This window comes from Lepidochelys olivacea (genome assembly GCF_965140295.1).
Source record: "Lepidochelys olivacea isolate rLepOli2 genome assembly, chromosome: 7".
NCBI classification, from domain to species: Eukaryota; Metazoa; Chordata; order Testudines; family Cheloniidae; genus Lepidochelys; species Lepidochelys olivacea.
Window position 1 is genome coordinate 58,162,623 of NC_140417.1, and position 19,339 is coordinate 58,181,961.

Genomic DNA, 19,339 nt, shown 5'->3' on the forward strand with positions numbered 1-19,339 from the left:
TTAATCGAATGTAAATTGAAATGCAGCCACCTCAGGGGTGCAGCACAGCAGCCATTTAAGAGCACACAGCATCAAGGCTCAACGAAGCAGGCCAGGAAAGAAAGGGGCATCTTAGGTAATGGACCATAATTTCCACGGCTGGAATCTGGCCAGGACACCGGGGCTCACACCCTACAAAGTACAAACAAGACATAAAAGGCAGCACACACAGTGGGAGAAATCTTCAGTTGATGTAGAAAAGCCACAAGCATTTGGAACAATCCCAGCATTTCCATTTTGGGGGGCGGAAGCAGACAATGACTGTGTCTTGAGAAAGTCCGGCAGCCTGTGATCCTGTAATAGACAGGGCTGAGATTAGGGTGGACTAGCTTGGCTTTCTTTTCATCAACTGGAGATTTTCCCTACTGTGCCCAAAGCTTCATGATCCTGGGTATAAGCGGTCAGCATTGTGGGAGCTACTGGGCCGTGGGAGCAGCTGACTGAGCGCCCTGGAAAAAATAGACTGGTTTATTCAACAGATTAAGATCGCTGCTTTAGTGCGGAATAGCTTGTCTCTTTCTGGATATCAATAAAGCCGCAAGCTCCCATGTGCCAGGCAATCTCCACCAATGCCAATGCGTTGGTCCCCAGTAGCTTTAAAGTAGCTTTAAAGATCCCATCCGGTTATAATTCAATTCCAATTCCTTACTGCCTTTGTGGTATTAACCCCCTCCCCCCCTTCAATTTCCTATCCCCAGTGTAAGTGATTCCTTGCTTTGTTGCAGACTGAGGATGGAACTGACATCTTGGCCTAAACTCCTCTGGACGAGTGACAACAAGCTCCTACATCATCATTTCCCAGATGTATTTGCAACTGTCCATACCACCCAAGACATCCCAGAGGAAGCCAGTTTCGGACCGTGTATGCTGCAGAACACCTTGGTGGACACTGTTGCTTTTATTGCCCTGAAATGCTCCGAGAGAAGAAATATCCATTATGTATTTAAGGTAGGAGAGCCTGGTATTTTATATTGTATTGGAAAGGTTGTCACCTCTCCCCGCCTGCTCTGGATTGCTCTTCTCGGCCGGGGGCGTTGGCATGGGATATAGTTTTATCCCTGGTTTGGCACAGCTAATAGCTCCACCGAGAGGGGAAACTGGCCCAGCGTGGTGCTGACCTGGAGGCTGGATTCTGAGGGGATCCCAGCAAGGACTGTTCCTGTGGGGGAAAGAGCCCAAAGCATGAGTACCGTCCCACTCTGAGACACCCTGGACCTGCCGCTGAACTGATCTGGGATAGGGGGGAATGAGGGGCATGTCTTCACTCGGAGATGAACATCCAAGAGGGCTTGGCAAGGCGGAGGAGGGGTCACACTATCCCATTGCAGGGACTGCCTGCCATCCCCAAGGGAGAGCGAGTGGCTCTGGGGCCGTGGTTTGAAGTCTAAGTATGGGCCCTGGCTGCTCCTGTCCAGACAGAGCATAGGAGTGAGCAGAGCATGCTTCTCCACCCTGTCTCTCCTTGCACGGCAGGGGGAGCTGCAGCCCCATGGGGGGGTCTCCTCCCCTTTGCTTTTGCCTCTAGCGGCCAGATTAGATCTCTGGAGGGGGCCTGGGCACCAGGAGGGAGGAGTCAGGGCTGTTAGCGTGTGTTTGGATTCTAGGACCAGACTCTCAGGCTGCTTTTTGGGACTTTGCCACCAGAGCCCAGAGGGGAGTCTGGACTGTCTGGAGAAAGATGCCCCTGGAGTGGCCTGGGGCTGGCAGGGTGAGACTATAAGGTGGATAGAAAGCTGGCTAGATTGTCAGGCTCAACGGGTAGTGATCAATGGCTCCATGTCTAGTTGGCAGCCGGTATCAAGTGGAGTGCCCCAGGGGTCGGTCCTGGGGCCGGTTTTGTTCAATATCTTCATAAATGATCTGGAGGATGGTGTGGATTGTACCCTCAGCAAGTTTGCAGATGACACTAAACTGGAAGAAGTGGTAGATACGGTGGCAGGTAGGGATAGGATACAGAGGGACCTAGTCAAATTAGAGGATTGGGCCAAAAGAAATCTGATGAGGTTCAACAAGGAAAAGTGCAGAGTCCTGCACTTAGGACGGAAGATTTCAATGCACCGCTACAGATTAGGGACTGAATGGCTCGGCAGCAGTTCTGCAGAAAAGGACCTAGGGGTTACAGTGGACGAGAAGTTGGATATGAGTCAACAGTGTGCCCTTCTTGCTAAGAAGGCCAATGGCATTTTGGGCTGTATAAGTAGGGGCATTCCCCGCAGATTGAGGGACGTGATCGTTCCCCTCTATTCAACATTGGTGAGGCCTCATCTGGAGTACTGTGTCCAGTTTTGGGCCCCACACTACAAGAAGGATGTGGAAAAATTGGAAAGAGTCTAGCGGAGGGCAACAAAAATGATTAGGGGACTGGAACACATGAGTTATGAGGAGAGGCTGAGGGAACTGGGGATGTTTAGTCTTCAGAAGAGAAGAATGAGGGGGGATTTGATAGCTGCTTTCAACTACCTGAAAGGGGGTTCCAAAGAGGATGGCTCTAGACTGTTCTCAGTGGTAGCAGATGACAGAACGAGGAGTAATGGTCTCAAGTTGCAGTGGGGGAGATTTAGGTTGGATATTAGGAAAAACTTTTTCACTAGGAGGGTGGTAAAACACTGGAATGCGTTACCTAGGGAGGTGGTGGAATCTCCTTCCTTAGAAGTTTTTAAGGTCAGGCTTGACAAAGCCCTGGCTGGGATGATTTAGTTGGGGATCGGTCCTGCTTTGAGCAGGGGGTTGGACTAGATGACCTCATGAGGTCCCTTCCAACCCTGATATTCTATGATTCTATGATTCCATGGAGTCCCAGGACCCTCAATTTAACAAGTTCCCTTGATGTTTTCTGCACCCCAGACCTAAGAAATAACAGGGTTCCCTCAACTTGATCTACCCCATGTCCTCCTCCCAGCCATCTGTAAATCAGTCAGGCCTGCTAAACCCAACCTGCCCCATGCCCAGCCAGTTACAGTGTCCTTTGCCGGCTGCCTTCTCCTGAAAGGTCCCTTCTCTTCCCTCCCCGAGGGGCCTTGAAAGCCAAACTTCTTTATAGTGGAGTTGCGACTGAGCCTTTCTGGGCCACTGAGGCCTTCCCCTTCCCTCCACAAGGGAGGTACACACACTGTCCAGAGGACTCATAAGCAGAGGAGCTGGGCTTTGGGCGCTGCAGTACGTCCACATGCAGACCAAAACACCCTGAGCTAGGCTTTGATGTCTCTTCTGCTCTGTCCTGTCCTCTCACTTATTCCCTGTCCCCTTTTCATGTGTTCAGCCCTCTCTCTTAGGGCCTAATTTCCAGAGATCCTGCGTATCCGTTGACTGTGCTTAGAGTGGGAAGTTGGTGCTGGGCACTTCTGACAACAAGGCCTTAATTAGTGACAGCCTTTGTCCTAGCTATTAGTTACAACCACTGGGGGCATCAGACTTCCATATTTGTCAATCATCATTAAGTACCATATAGTTTAAAGAGAACCAGTTGCAGGGCATGCTAATTTATTCTCTCCTTTACACTAATTAACTCTTACACTAATGGTCTCTTAACAGGTTTCAGAGTAGCAGCTGTGTTAGTCTGTATTCGCAAAAAGAAAAGGAGTACTTGTGGCATCTTAGAGACTAACCAATTTATTTGAGCATAAGCTTTCGTGAGCTACATCCAATGAATGCATCCGATGAAGTGAGCTGTAGCTCATGAAAGCTTATGCTCAAATAAATTGGTTAGTCTCTAAGATGCCACAAGTACTCCTTTTCTTTTTGCGAATACAGACTAACATGGCTGCTACTCTGAAACCTGTCATTATGCAAGGCACTGAATTTAGCCGTATGGAGTGGAATCTATCAACTTCATGAGGAATGCATCCGATGAAGTGAGCTGTAGCTCACGAAAGCTTATGCTCAAATAAATTTGTGAGTCTCTAAGGTGCCACAAGTACTCCTGTTCTTTTTGTCTCTTAATAGTTCATTCTTCTGGCCAAGCTGCTAATGTGCTCATACTTTTGCTTGCATTCCAAGGGGTAAAAACAGAGCAGCGATGTCCAAAACCCTGTTTCTCCTACAAAACCCCATGGCATAGCTGCGAGGCACTTAGTGGAGAAACCGAGAGAGAAATCACTTGGGGTGAAATTTAAATCATTCTTGTTACTAAATATGCTTCATTTCCAAACTTCTCTCTTTCAAAACCACTGAGGCACTCAAAAATTAGCAGACTTTTTTTTTTTCCAAATGTCCTTAATCACTTTGTGCCTCTGTTTGCAAGCTGTGGAAACCCTCTCTACCTTGCAATTAATATTCGTTAGGCTTAGATACTGCTGTGATGAGCCCCAAGGGAAAGCCCATGAGGAAACTAATAATTCCCTATTCAGTGCAAGTTTAGAATGGCATGCAGTGAATAAGGCAGGGCCGCACATAAAGCAATGAGGATAAAAGTCATATTGAATAGCTGTGTCATTCTCAGAGCATCGTCCATCTTGTGCACTGAATGAGCTGGGGTCTTGCGGAAAAATTTTTATGGGATCATGTAATTAAAGAGCATATCATAATGCAGATGTGCCAGGGAGCGGAGTTAAGATTGCACAGGTAACATTAAATACCTTAAATTCTGGCATTTTTTAACTTTTGAGTGCTTGACTTTGTAACCTAAATATAATTCTTTTTATATGGGTGGGGGGTCGTATGTAATATTGCACGTATATTATAATTAGCTGTTACCGGCTATACCAGAGGTTGTCAGTCTTTTTCTTTCTGAGGCCCCCACAATATGCTATAAAAACTCCATGGCTCACCTATGCCACAACAATTGTTTTTCTGCATATAAAAGCCAAGGCCGGTGTTAGCTGGTAGTAAGCAGGGCAATTGCCCGGGGCCCATGCCACAGGGGGCATTGCGAAGCAAAGTTGCTCAGGCTCCTGGTGGGGCTTAGGGCCCCAGGCGTCAGCCCCACATAGTGGGGTTTCAGCTTTCTGCCCTCGGCCACAGCAAGTCTAAGACTGGCCCCGCTTGACAGACCCCCTGAAACTTGCTTGCGGCCCCGCAGGGGGCCCCAGACCCCTGGTTGAGAACCACTAGGCGATACCACATTATTTCAGAAATAATTGAGTCTGCAGTGTTCAGTTGTTGAGTGCTTGTCCTTTATGGATACCTTGAAATAAATTTGAATTTTTTACTTGATGCAAATATATGAATAAACTGCACTATTTCTGAAGCTGGAGAGCAAGGTATAAGTGCTTATTAGTTGTATTTAATAATATCCTGTATGGAAAAGCTCTATAGGCATTAGTAGAGATGAAATCCAAAGAACTCTATAGATGTTTAATAGGGTTCTGCAGTAATAATTCTGAAGCCCTCCACAATTTAATGGAGAATGAGATAATTTCTGTAGGGGTTTTGAACTGTCCTATAGGATTCAGTGGGCAGGGATCTAGTTATTTATTAAATTCTATAGGCTTGTTCATTATAGCCTAGGGAGAGGTTATCATTTTACATTAATTTCTCTATGACTTTCTCTTCTGGAGTGAATTGACAACAGAGAACAATGTAATGGAGTTTCTGGTTTCTATCTGGTATACCATACTCATGCTTTCCAGATCGAGGCTTATTGACTAGAGAGCAGACCAGGAATCTTGAGTTCCCTGCTCTGCCACTGACTCGATGGGTGACCCTGGGCAAGTCACCTCATCTCCCTCAGCTTCCCTATCTGTACCACAAGGATAATGGTCCTGGCCTATCTTGGGGTGGGCAGGTGTGATGTGAGTGAGGCTGAATGACTGGGCAGTGAGGTGATCCGAGAATCTCCCAGGGAAGGAGCTTTGCAGGGGCAGGGAGCTCTGCATTTCTGGTAGCGGTGGGGATCTGAGTGCTGCCAGGGAAATGGGCGCTGGAGAGCAGGATAGAGGCCAGGCAGCCAGCCAGGTGGGGAGCAGGAAACACAGGGAGCTCTGAGTAAAATGGCCAAGGCTGGCCAGGAGAGTTTGGAGGGCTGCATGGACAGAGGAAGCTGGAAGCTGGGCTGGCATGGGGACTGCAGGAGCCAGCTGCCAGTTGGGAGGGTGGGCAGTGGCTGGGTTAGAATTACCTGTGTGTGCCGCTGGCTGGCAGACACTGCACCCCAGGCACAAGGGGAGAGGGGCTCCCAGGGGAGGGGAAGGAACAGGTAGCTGCTCTGGGCAGCTCTTCGCACATCACAGGGCCTGGAGGGCTGACGTTCGGGGTGGGGGGGCAACCCACACCAGTGAGGGGGGAGTGTCACTGCTAGCCCTGTAACCCTGGGTGCCTTCAGTGCTCTGCTGTGGGGGGTCACAGCCTGGATGCCGACAGCCAGCAGACAAGCGTGCAGTCCCCTGAGTGTCTGTGTGCCATGCAGCCCTGGTTCAGCGCTCCGACCCCAGCAGCCTGTCTACAGCACAACAGCCCAGCCCTGCTCTGCTCTCCTCCAGCCTGGGTTACTATTTGCTGGGGGACCCCAACACCTGTCAGTCCTGAATTTCCCCCAGACCATTTGTCCTGCCGTTGCCAACTCTGGACTGGAGCACTACGAGAATGAATACGGTGTGTTGCTCCTTGAAAGTGACAAAAGCACATTACAGCTGGGGAAAATACACCCTGCCCTGCTAGCACAGCACCGAGTTGGGTTCCAGTAAAAATAAAAGACGTTTATTAACAAAAGGGCGTAGGTTAAGTGATAGCAAGTCTTGCAGAGACTTCAGCTTCCTGTCTTTCTCTGCTTGCAAGAGGTCTGGCCCCTTGTGGATATTGAGATGGCTTCTTCTCTTTCGTTATGTTCTTTCAAGCTCCCTGTTCTGTCTCCAGACTCAGCGCTTCCCTTCCTGTGAACTTCTCATGTTCCTGCTGATTTGTATGGAAATGGGGCTTGCTTAATTTCACTGGAGATAGGTAGCTAGATGCCTTCCCTGCTTCCTGTCTGGAAGAGAGCCTGTTTCTCCCTGTGGTCACAGATTTTAAAGCGTAATATCAGTGAGTAGCCATAATCCCTCATGGAGTGTTAATACAGACATTTCACAGTGATATTAATCACCAGTGTGTCATTAGCTTTCAGAAAAGACCTGACTTGATGCACTTTTATAATACAGTAATCTTGTGTGTAATCAGCTGATTCAGTTACTTCTCAGCTGAGATTCAGGCCCCCTGACTTTATAATCCGGAGGCTATCTCCCACACTCATGAGGCTGATGGCTTTGTTTAAACGTACCTTTGTGTTCCCTGCCTGTCAATCAGATACTCATTCCTTTGTCTAGCACAGGCTGGACTTACGCACTGCTTGCCAAACACATTTTAATAACGTAATCCAAGAACACATCCATAACTCTTTGCACAGACCCTCTACATGTACCATGCAAGAATATTAATGATCAGTGAGTTATTAGTTGTCCAGTGATATATTACATGCCACCTTATGGGTATATATTGTGACAACGGTGTGTTAGGTGTAGTGAGTGTGTCAGGTCTGGAAAGAGCTGCTGTCCCAGAGCAGCAAACTAACAGCAGTGTCACAATCACTTGAAGACAGACCTGTCCTGACATGGCCTGTTGGAGATGGGGCGATACTGAAATTATGGAGGAAGAACCTTGTGTGTGTGTGTTTGTGTGTATTGGGGAGGCTCCTTCTCTTTGTAGCCCGAGGAGAGAGGAAAGTGGGCAGGTGAGATTTCCCAAATGACTGTGTCAGGGCTGAGAGCACATATGCTGCAGAGGAAGACTGGGGAGAGGCAGCATGGGAGCAGCAGGGCAGGGAGAGAGGGTGGGTATTGGGGCAGGGGGAGTCACTCTTTGAGTAGGACAGCACAGGTTTCTCCATCATTTAAGAGGGTGCCGCCTGCCGCGTTCTGGTGTCTCTGTCTTGCTCCATGGACTGATGCAGATGGCCCCACCATCTCGCCAGCCTTCCCACAGCTGCAGGCTCTGTGGTCCCATGGGCGCGAGGTGTAGTTCAGGAAGGCTGCAGACATTGTGATCAGGCCCATTGTGTAAGCGTTTGCTGCGTCAGGGCCACGGCCCTTACATACTGGATCACGTGCAAGACAAGAAAGGACAGTCTTTGCTGAGAGAGTTGATGAATGTATGCATCCTTGGTCCCTATTGTCTCCCTTTTTGTCTTGTGTCTAACAGGTAGATGTCACCTCGGTGCATAGCCCCGCTGGACTGCCCTGGATGAGGCTCGTTCAAGCAGCTGCCAATAGCAAGGAACAGAACTTGGAAGCCTACTTAAAAAACAGCCAGTTGTATTATCGATCTACTAGGAAAATAGGCAAAAACGAGGAGCTCCTTGTGTGGTACGATGAGGAGCTTTCCAGGCTCCTGGGTTTCAGCGCCATCAAAGCCAGGACTCTCCAAACTGGTGAGTACTGAAGAGAAAATTGCCAGACGCTGAGGTTGTGCGGGTATCACTGAGAGCAAGATCTTTGTTACAGGTGATGCTGGGCAAGCGGGGAAGAGACCAACTTGACTCTCCGATCCCAGGCTGGGCTTTCAGGGCTGGGCAGTTAGAAGCAAATCTTTTTTTTGGTGCACTGAGCTGGAGTCAATGAAGGGAGTCTTCCAGCCATGGTTGACAGTCTTGTGCTAACAGGGCTTGAGCTAGCTCACTAAGGGTAGCTGCTCTGGTGGAGACTTGGGCTAGCCGCTCGAGCCTAGGGGTTCGGGTGTGCTGCCATAGGGTCAGAGGTGAGCTCGAATTATGTAACTGAACTGGGCTACAGAAAACAGCTCATGGTCTGAACACTTCTTGATACAGCTCAATCTGCTTAAATTAGCTGAGACCTGGGTAAGTGCAGATGGTCCTGATTCTCAGGGACTCTTGGTAACACATCTGGCTGGGAGAGATTCACTTATACTCCATGAATTGCTTTGAAAATGAGTAACACAGAAAGCAATAGTCTTTTAAAGAAACACTGCGCATTAGGGAAAGATTGACAGCTTCACACCACATCTACTCACAAGGCTGTAGTGTAACTTATGGTGTGATATTTAAATGGACTTTGTCAAAACCCAGTGTGGAGGGTCTTGAATTAATTTAAATCTGGCTTGTAGCAAGATAGGTTGTGTTAGTAAATTCACTGTCTGCTATAACCCATTTTAAACTGATAGAAGTGTGTCCACACAGGAGTCTGCACCCAGTCTGCTTTCAAACTGATTTTAGTGAAAGCAGTGCAACTTGTGTGTGTGTGTAGACACAGTTAGAGCGGTTTAAAATTGGTTATGGTGGCCTGGAAATTTACCAGCTGTGAAGGAGCAGAAAGCCTGCTGCCAGGCGTAGCAGGGATTAAAGAAAACCTCCGGGTTCAAATAGCCCCGCCCCGTTATATCTGCAGCCAATGCCCCAAATTTCCTGGTGCCCTACGCAGCTGCATGCTTTGCATATGGGTAGGGATGGCCCTGGGCAACTGGACTAGTGGGGCCACGCCCCAAACTAAAAGGACTTGCATAGGGAGCAGGCCAGGAAAACAGGCCCTGAACACCCCCCGCCACGGCTGGGAGAAAGAGCCATCTTCCCTGTTTAGGGGTTGAGCAACACAGGACCCTGGGCCAGGACCTGAGGGAGAAGGAGGGCTCAGGTCTCCCTACAGCCCCCCTAACCAATGATCTAGCCACTAGGCTTCGCGGCCATTGAGGGCCCTATCACACCAACTCAAAGTGGGAACGTTTTTTTGATATAACCTTAGGTGTGAATTTAAATCAGTAGAGTTATATTGGTATAACCACCTCCCACATAGATATCCAGTATAAGACAGCCTTTTTATCAGTTTAGCTTATGTCACTTTGGAGGGGATGTAAATGCAATAGAAAAAAGGCCTCTTATCCCAGAATAGGCGTGTTCTAAGAACACCGGCATAACTCTGTCCGTACAACTAGTAGGGCTGTCCCCTTATGCAGGCTTCCCGAGTGATCTATGGAGTAGAGAGAGGTGCCGCCACGTTTGGATTCTGGTTTTGGATCCACAGGGTGCTTGGAGCTGGGTTTCTCATCGAGACCATTGTAAAGATGATTTGGCTGTTGGCAAGATCAGGCGCAGATCTGGGTTTTGGGCTTTGAGCTGCCACAGAGTTCGAAGGGTCAATTCAGGCCCGTGTCTGCTGTGAGCACATGACTCAGCAGCCAGCATCGGGCTGTAGAGCGTATGGAAGGAAATGTATGCAAGGTGCCTCCTGTAGCAAGATGGCACCTGACCCTGCACTCCGGTTAGCTTGACCCCAGTGTCCCAGCAATGGAGTTGCTCCTGGTTTAGACTAGTGTCAGCGAGAGCAGCCAGGCCTTAGGAGCAGGCAGGACTCTGACTACGCAAAACTCAATGGCTATTTTCTGTTTCCGCAGAGCTCAGGTGCCCGGAATGCGAGCAGGCCTTTAAAGGTGGGCACTCCTATCTGGCCCACGTCCGCTTCCTCTGTGTCCCAGAGAAGAATGCCCCGCCGTGGAGAAATCTGCAGGAGCAGAAGGCTTGGAAGGGCCACTTGCCTGAGCAGGCCACAAACTTCCACAGCCTGGCAAGGGATCTGGAGGTCAAAATAGCCATGCGGAGAGATGATCCCCGTGGGCTGTCAGGGGAGAAGAGAACAAAGTCGGAAGAGGCAGAGAACAACAGGAGCAGGAAATCTGTGTTGCTGGAGAAGACAAATAACCTGGGGGAAGCTCACAGCTATGGGGGCAAGGAGGAGGCGGTGGGGGAACACGCCTTGGCTGGCTCCGTCTGGAAGCTCAGCTCAGGGAAGCTGTCGGCGAAGAAGGATGCCTTGGAGCAGAAACAGAGTGCTTTCACCGAGGTCAGGAGGATGAAGGACCGGTTGAGGAATGAGAGAGCGAAGGAGGTGGAGCAAGGGGGTGGCCTGGGCCAGTTTGGCAAAGAGCAGATGCCCAAGGACGTGGTACTGAACTCCTCAAGTAGCGCGTTCTCCTTCGTATGGCCCACCCGAGCCCGGGGGGAACAGAAGAGTGCTTTTAGCAAGCCAACCAAGTGTCTGGTGGACAAGCCTGCCGGGAATTCTTCCCATCTCATGAACGAGCTACCGAAGAGCCTGGGGGAGTTGTCTGGCTTCATCACCACAGCAGATGTCATGTGCTATGGCAACCTTTTGAATTCCACGTTCTTTGTCGGTGACTTGTGTAATTCTCAGGCACTGCAGACGAGCATCAGCCGGAGCAACGCTTTCCCATGTACCTCAGAACCGTGGCCAAAACCAACTGGGGGGCAGCTGCAAACCACCACCACCACCTCCTCCTCCTCTTCTTCTTCCTCCTTGACTCTGCTGCCACCCACCTTCACGTCCTTCGGGGTGGCTGCCCAGAACTGGTGCGCAAAATGCAACCTCTCCTTCCGCATGACGTCCGACTTAGTCTTCCACATGCGGTCCCATCACAAAAAGGACTACTCCTCGGCAGAGTCTCAGTGCAAGAGGAGACGGGAGGAGGCGCTGACGTGTCCAATCTGTCACGAGTACTTTCGGGAACGGCACCATTTATCCCGACACATGACCTCTCATAATTAGAGCTGGGTAGATTGATCTGACTGCAGGACCAGCTTGGGGGGGTGGGGAGGGAAAACGTTAGTTGGTATCATTATTATTTTTTCCAGTGTTTAAATTAATTTCTTATAGGAAACAGCTGTTTACAATAATTTATAATCGATGCTTCACAAAAAATATATGTTTACATGAGACCAAGGGGTCGGCGGTTTTGAAAATGCAGCCAAGCGCTTGTTGGTATATTTCTGAGGAAATAAAATGATGAAATTAATTGAAATGTTTTATTAATTTAGGCTAGAAGCTGCTGCTTTACAGACAACAATCTGTTGCAGCCGCATGTGAGATGTGCCGTTATATGCATATGCAACAATTAGAGCTGAGCCAATAATTGATTTTTTTTTTAATCATCTGAAAAAAAATCAATTAGTTTTGTACCCAAACTGATTTTTTTTCCCATTTTTCTCCCCAAAACAAAAAAATGACAATGCTTTCTTTGGGTTGAACAAAACATTCCAACATTGGTTTGAAATGACGTTTTGACTTTTTTCAAAAAAATGTTTCCTCATTTTTTATTTGGCCAAAATTATTCATTGAATTCAACCCAAATTTATCAAGTGTTTTGGTTGCACCGAAACTCCATTTTTCAGTGAATTTAGTATTTGACAGAAAATTTTCACCCACTTCTAGTAACAGGGGCTGGTTGAGTGCCAGCAGGCTTGAACCTCGGACACTCGGCATTAAAAAGCTTCAGACTCAAATACTTAAACTAAAGGAATAACACCATTTGCTGACAGATGTAGTAGACTTTTATCCTCTTATGTGGACCAGACTCTAGAGGGTGCCACTTTCCTAGCTTGGGTTGTGTAAAGGAAATAGACATACTTGATTACAGTGATTGGCTTGAAACGAAACCTCGACTCTGGCCTGCCCCAGGGCTGCTGAAGGGAGTTGTGATCCAAACACCATCTGAATTGTGTAAACACCCCTCTTCTGTAATGGACCAAACCAAACTCAGAAGAGGATGTGATTGAACATCAGTAGATCTGGGTTCTGTTCATACTCTGCAAACTCTGAAACGTCTTTCTTTAAACCGAGATCCAGATCTCTATGTTGTGGCTTGTGCTCACTGTTACCAAATAGACACAGGCCCAAATTCAGCCATGAAATTCACTGGGTTTGTACAGATACAATGGAGGCAGAATTTGGTCCATTGTTCACTACTGGCCATGTTAATGCCCTGGTCAGGGTGAATGTATCACCAGTGCCCTCTGCTAGATGGAATCAGAACTGCTCAGTTCTGAGTTACGGGCCCTCTACTGCTAGCAGTTCTTTTGCAAAGTAATAAGGAAACATAGCAATTGTTATACTGGAGCAGAGTATCTAGGCCAATAGCCCATTTCCGCCATGGGACAGCTGTTTGTTAAGAAGGTGTTAAATTCCCAGGAATGGACAGTTATGGAAAAACCTGCTGCTGGGGAAATTTATTCCAGCCCCCATCAATTAGTGCTCAGTTTATTCCCTGAAACATGAGGGCTAGGTCCCGTATGAAAAGAAATGCTACCTCATGGTACTCGTGGCTGGTCTCACTATAGGCTGTCAATGTTTAGGTCTGCTCAGCTCTTGACCTTTATCTTGTGGCAGTGAGTTCCACGGGCTAATGGTATGTTGTGTTTTTAAAATAAGCATTTTCTTCGATCAGTTTTTACATCCGTCATCTTTCAGTTTCACTGCGTGGCCCCTTGCCCTCGTATCATGCCAAAGGTAAAAATAAGTGCTCGATCCTCTTTATACCACGCATGATGTTGAATCCCTTTATCACGTCCCCTCTTACTCATCTTCTGTCTAAGACAAACAGTTCCAGCTTATTCAGTCTCTCTTCAGATGTTGACTTTTCCAGGCCCCTAATTCTGGCTGTCTGTCTCTGAACTCCTGTTTATACTATAGTCTGCGGGAGCCGGGGAACCAGAGCTGCACCTAGTGTCTTAACTGAAGGAGTCCCACTGAAGTATATAGGGCAAGTGGCTCAGCAGTCGATCTCCCTTGATGTCATTGGGAAATTCGGAGTGGTCAGGAGCACACCTGTGAAGGCCTAGGTGGCTGGCAGTTGGATCCAATGCGCTATTACACTCCCTGTCAGCTCTTGAGAGAGTTCCATGAATCAGGGGATGTCTTTTTCCCAGCATTCATGGGTGGAAGTTTCCCATCCATATAAATGCAGGCCAAAAACCAAGCTAGACAGGCCCAGGCTTTACCCAAGATAAGGCAAGGGAATGATTACATGTGACAGCTTGCGGCTTATGCTCTAGAACTGAGAGGAAGCAAATTGAGTCTGGGAGGTCTGTTGGACTGTAGAGCCGTCTTCCAAGGGATGTGGTGGAAGCTCTGTTCCTGGAGTCATTTAGAACTGAACACGCAGTGCAAGAAATAATCCTGCATTGGGCAGGGCGAGATGTGATTTCCCCCCTCCTCCTCGCCCCCTGCATCTTTTCCACCTCTAACGTCTGTGTCCAATGAAATTTATCACATAAGGAATTTATTCATGTCTAAGTTTTCTGGGCCAAACTTAGCTCTGTCTGGCTTTAGCTGGGAGCTGGCCTGTCAAGGAGAAGTCAAAATCCATAAAGCGTAATGAAGAACTCAGTAGAGTAGAAGTGTTCATATATGAGGAGGATTATGGCTTCTGATCTCACCCCAGTGCAAAGCCAGGAATAACTCCTCTGAAATCCAGGGTGCTATTCCAGATTGACATCTGCATCTTCTGAGATCAGAGTCGGCCCAGGATAAGTAAGACAAAGGCCATTTGATGCAGCTGTGACATAACATTTTCTCACACTCTTGTAAAAAAAAAATCCTGGATCTTCAATGACCATGTGGTTAGAGCCTTGGTCTTGCATGTCACATGGAAGTCAGCACCTCCAGCTGCACACTGCTCTCTACCCCTGTGTTGGGAAATTACTTCAATACCAGCTCAAAGGGCCAGATTCAGTAAGGCCCTGCATCTTGGATGCCCTGAAGACTTTTCTTCACAGGTTATGCAATGCCATTGTTTTCTTTGAGGAGAAAATTCATATTTTAGCTAACCTGTTTGTGGGAATCCCTTGCCCATAGGAACTCAGCCATTAGCACTGTGTAAATACCTCCGGTATTAGAAGGGGGTTGGGGGGAGATAAAGTTCCACTTTATGAAGGACTTTGAAGTTTTGAAATTTGGCTGTGTTCCAAATCGGAACAAAACCCAGCAATTTCAAAATTCCAGGGGGAAAAAAAGCATTTGGAGTCGTTCAAAATATTTAATGGCCCTGTTAACTTTTAAAAATGTTGTGTATTGCAGTACAATATGCAATATGATACAACAGAAAAACAACTGAAGTGGCAAGTCATTTCTAAATAAAAACCTGAAATGGTTCATTTTGAAGATCTTGAACCGGGATGTTGGAAATTGTTTTCCCTTCAATGGAATGCCAGTGAAATTGACCTAATTTCACAACGCTGTTAGATTTCAACAGAACTGCACAGTCTGGTGGAATATGGCTCCACTGAAGTTCCATCTGTTAAACTAGGGTGACCGGATGTCCTGATTTTATAGGGACAGTCCCGATATTCAGGGCTTTTTCTTATATAGGCGCCTATTACACCCCACCCCGTCCCGATTTTTCACACTTGCTATCTGGTCACCCTATATTAGACACACCAATAGAAAATAGAACCAGATCTGAACAGTGGCAGAAGTCGCTTGCAATCCAGAATTTAAAACCAACAAGTGCTAGGGTGATTTTGGTCAGCGTTTACTCCTCGTGTCCCTCCTCCCCTGTGAAAGGGTGAGTGAAAGCAGCCCCCTGGCATGTGAGGATTGCGAGTTTTCCTCTTGCACATAGGGAGGACCCATACTGCAGATCTCTGCTGTGTTGCCCTTGCTTATTGGCAGCTGGAGCAAATAGTGATCCATATCTCAGACATTGAGTCAACCAAAGTACATGGTTATTTCAAGCAGAAGCAGCAGTGCTCTCCTGAGCAGGGCTGGAATGCACACAAACCATTGACTGATGAGAGACTTGATGGTCCCAGCTCAGTTGTCAGCCCCACCTGTGCTGATAAGAGAGAGCACTGGTGAAGCCCCAGTATGCACAATGAGCTTACACATAAAGCTCGCAGTGCAAGGAGGGACCACATCTTTCCTCACGCATCCATGCTTAAAGAGCCTCTCGTCTCAGCCTGCTAACATAATCCAGTGTGTCCGCCCAAGAATGGAGGGATTCGATTTCTTGCAGAACCAGCTGTTGCTGGAGAAAGGAGGAGAAAGCCAAACGGGACAAAGAAAAACAAACTTCCTACAAGTGCATCACCCGGGAAGTGTTTTCAGTCCACGTCTAGGAGTCCGAACATTTAACTTGGTGCAGATGAAAGGACATCCAGCCGGCACTCCGGGGAGCAGAGAGGGGGCTGGGGCGGTGGAGGGACTTAACGCAGGGGTTGAGGACTAAGTCCAGTGCAGCTCTGTGCATCCCTCTCAGGCCCGAGTGAAGGAGGAAAGGAGCAGGATTTTTAAGCTGGAGAAGAAAGGCTGTGACCGAAGGTCAGCAGCTCTGCGTTCCGCCCCGGCTCTGCCGCTACCTCCCTGGGCCTCTCTGTCTCAGTCAGTCAATTGGGAGACGCGAGTCGCAGGGGAGTTGGGAGGCTGAGTGAATTAGCTGGTGTTTGGCTGGGAGGTGTGGTCCCAGGGCTGTTGTGCTGTGGTCAGAGACGGAGGCACCAAGGTCACTATCCAGGGAATGAGACTGTCTCTGTCCATAGCCGCAAAGAGCTAATAAATCAAGCGGCAGCCATTCCTTGGTGGAAATCTGCGGTCCCCAGAAGGGGTGGGGGTCAGGGAGACCAGTCCCTGTGCTCTGAGCTGCTGACCCCAGTAACATGCCAGGACTCCTAGCCCCTTTGGAAGTGGGTGGCACTAGGGGAGCCCAAAGATGGAGGTCAGTAGACTCAGGCAGAGCTCTCTGAACATGTGCTGGTGGTTGGGGTTGCAGGAAGGCAGTGGGAGATCTCTGCTGTCTCCATTGGCCCTAGGGGGGGCTCTTCAGGCCTGAGGGCTCCCCCCTGTCAGCTCACAGCTCCATTTCAGAGCTGTCATATGGCTGCAGTGTGGGAAACTGAGGCACCCCAAATCAGAGGCCACTCTGGCAAATGTGGCCACAAGTGTCTTGCTCAGGATCCTCCAGCCAGTCAATGGCAGAGCTGGGGATGGAGCCTGCATCTTCTGCCTCCAGCCCAGCATCCTATCCACTGCTCCAGGTTGCCATCCATACACAGTTCCTTTTCCTGTCCGGGCCCACAGAACACAGCTCCTGTCGCCTGCCCTGTGTGCTCGGGCTAAGGAACCTGGGGCCAGCGTCCCCGAGCAGCGAGAGTCAGATGGACCCAAGAAAAGGGAAACTACCAGGCAGGGAATCTGAAAGATGGGTGAGAGGGGACCTGTTCCCCGCTGGGAGCAGCGGCTCTTCACTGTGACACAGTGATCTCCGCCAGAGCTGCAGGATGCCCCTGCCCTGAGATGCAGGGACTGCAGCATGCATCCTGTCCTGAGCCCTGGCAGCTGTCGGCGCTGAATGCGGCCACTCTGGCCCACTTGCCTTGCCAGCTGTAATCCTTGGCTGGCGGGCACCAGCTGAGTTGCACAGGCTTCATGGGAGCAATGCTGATTTACACCAGCTGGGGATCTGGCCCATGACCTTCATAGTGCAGGAAGAGAGAAACTTGCAGTGCCCAAGTGAGACCGTGATAGCTGCCCCCCATCCTGGTCCATCTCCTCTCCTCCCCGCTCTGCCCTTTTCCTTCCCACCATGTGGCCCCTTTCACTCCCCTTCCTGCTCCCATTCCCTCCCTTCCCCTCAGCCTCTCTCTCCAGCCCTTCGCTCCCCTCCCCCTGTCCCTCCACACATTCTGCCTCTGGTTTGCCCTTTGCCTGCCTCTGAGCCCGTCTCCTCAGTGTGTTCACTCCCCCACTTGCTTCATCCCTTCCCTCATCTCTCTCTTCGGCCTTATTGGCCCCTTAGAATCATAGAAGATTAGGGTAGGAAGAGACCTCAGGAGGTCTTCTAGTCCAACCCCCTGCTCAAAGCAGGACCAATCCCCAACTAAATCATCTCAGCCAGGGCTTTGTCAAGCCAGGCCTTAAAAACCTCTGAGGATGGAGATTCCACCACCTCCCTAGGTAACCCATTCCAGTGCTTCACCACCCTCCTAGGGAAATAGTTTTTTCCTAATTTCCAACCTAGACCTCCCCCACTGCAACTTGAGACCATTACTCCTCGTTCTGTCATCTGCCACCACTGAGAACAGCTGAGCTCCATCCTCTTTGGACCCCCCCACTTCAGGTAGTTGAAGGCTGCTATCAAATCCCCCTTCACTCTTCTCTTCTGCAGACCAAACAAGCCCAGTTCCCTCAGCCTCTCCTCATATGTCATGTGCCGCAGCCCCCTAATCATTTTCATTGCCCTCCGCTGGACTCTCTCCTATTTGTCCACATCCTTTCTGTAGTGAGGGGCCCAAAACTGGACGCAATACTCCCAATGTGGCCTCACCAGTGCCGAATAGAGGGGAATAATCACTTCCCTCCATCCGCTGGCAGTGCTCCCACTAATGCAGCCCAATATGCCGTTAGCCTTCTTGGCAACAAGGGCACACTGTTGGCTCATATCCAGCTTCTCATCCATTGTAATCCCCAGGTCCTTTTCTGCAGAACTGCTGCTTAGCCAGTCGGTCCCCAGCCCGTAGCAGTGCATGGGATTCTTCCGTCCTAAGTGCAGGACTCTGCACTTGTCCTTGTTGAACCTCATCAGATTTCTTTTAGACCAATCCTCCAATTTGTCTAGGTCACTCTGGACCCTGTCCCTACCCTCCAGCATATCTACCTCTCCCCAAAGCTTAGTGTCACCTGCAAACTTGCTGAGGGTGCAATCCACACCATCCTCCAGATCATTAATGAAGATGTTGAACAAAACCAGCCCCAAGACCAACCCCTAGGGTACTCCGTTTTCCATTTCCTGTCTCTCCCTCCCACCTCCCCCATGGTACAAACCCCGCCTGGGGCACGCGCTGCTCAGGATGGGGTTGTGTGCTCTCAGATGTCCATCGCTGTCTGGGAGACAACCCTGCGCGGTGCCTTTGCTCCCAGGGCTCCTCTCTACGAGGAACATGGCACTTCCCAGACTAGCCCAGTACCCTGTCTCCACCACCAGATGCTTCAGAGGAAGGTTCAAGGTCCCTGCAGCAGCCAGTTGTGGGACACCTGCCTCAGGACAAACTTCTTTCTGACTCCCAGCCATTGAAGATTGGATGGGATCTAAACCCTCCATCTTTAGAGTTTACATCAAAGTTTTTTTTAGTATTTACCATTATAACGCCTGATGTTACAATTGTTTATAGAAGTGTTCAGTCCTTTTCTGAATCCTGCTATGCTCTTGGCCTCAATGACATCTTGTGGCAATGAGTTCCACAGGCTTCCCTTTCCAAGTCTTTCCTTTTTCTCTATTTTGAATTTGCCTCCTTTCAGTTTCATTGTTTGTGGATTATGAGATGGGAAACAGGAACTCCTGGGCTACCTTCTCTTCCCCATGCATTATCTTGAGTATTTTTATCACATCCCCTTTTATTCATCTCTTCTCTCTGGTTAACAGCCTCAGCCTTTTCAATCTCTCTTCATACAAATGGTTTTCAATGGCCCTCGTCTTTCTTGTTGAGAAATTAGGTTGTGTTAGAACACTACCTTGGGGCATTGTATTAACATAGATGATGATGATCATGACTTAGCAGTCAGTGTAGACAGGGACAAGTCATGTTTAACACCCCATCAGC

General features: G+C 49.0%; 1 protein-coding gene across 3 annotated transcripts in view; it reads left to right on the forward strand.

The window, feature by feature from the left end:
* Positions 1-11,546, forward strand: part of ZNF488 (zinc finger protein 488) — a 31,656-nt gene extending 20,110 nt beyond the window's left edge. For 2 of the 3 annotated variants that reach the window (XM_084632984.1, XM_084632985.1), the window contains 3 exons: positions 765-987; positions 8,146-8,374; positions 10,348-11,546. In XM_084632984.1, coding sequence (XP_084489110.1) covers positions 772-987; positions 8,146-8,374; positions 10,348-11,516 — 1,614 coding nt within the window. In that variant the 5' untranslated portion in view covers positions 765-771 and the 3' untranslated portion in view covers positions 11,517-11,546. Of the gene's footprint in view, positions 1-764; positions 988-4,483; positions 4,600-8,145; positions 8,375-10,347 lie in introns of those variants that run through there. The other variant, XM_084632986.1, reaches the window with a different exon arrangement.
* Positions 11,547-19,339: the final 7,793 nt, after the last annotated feature.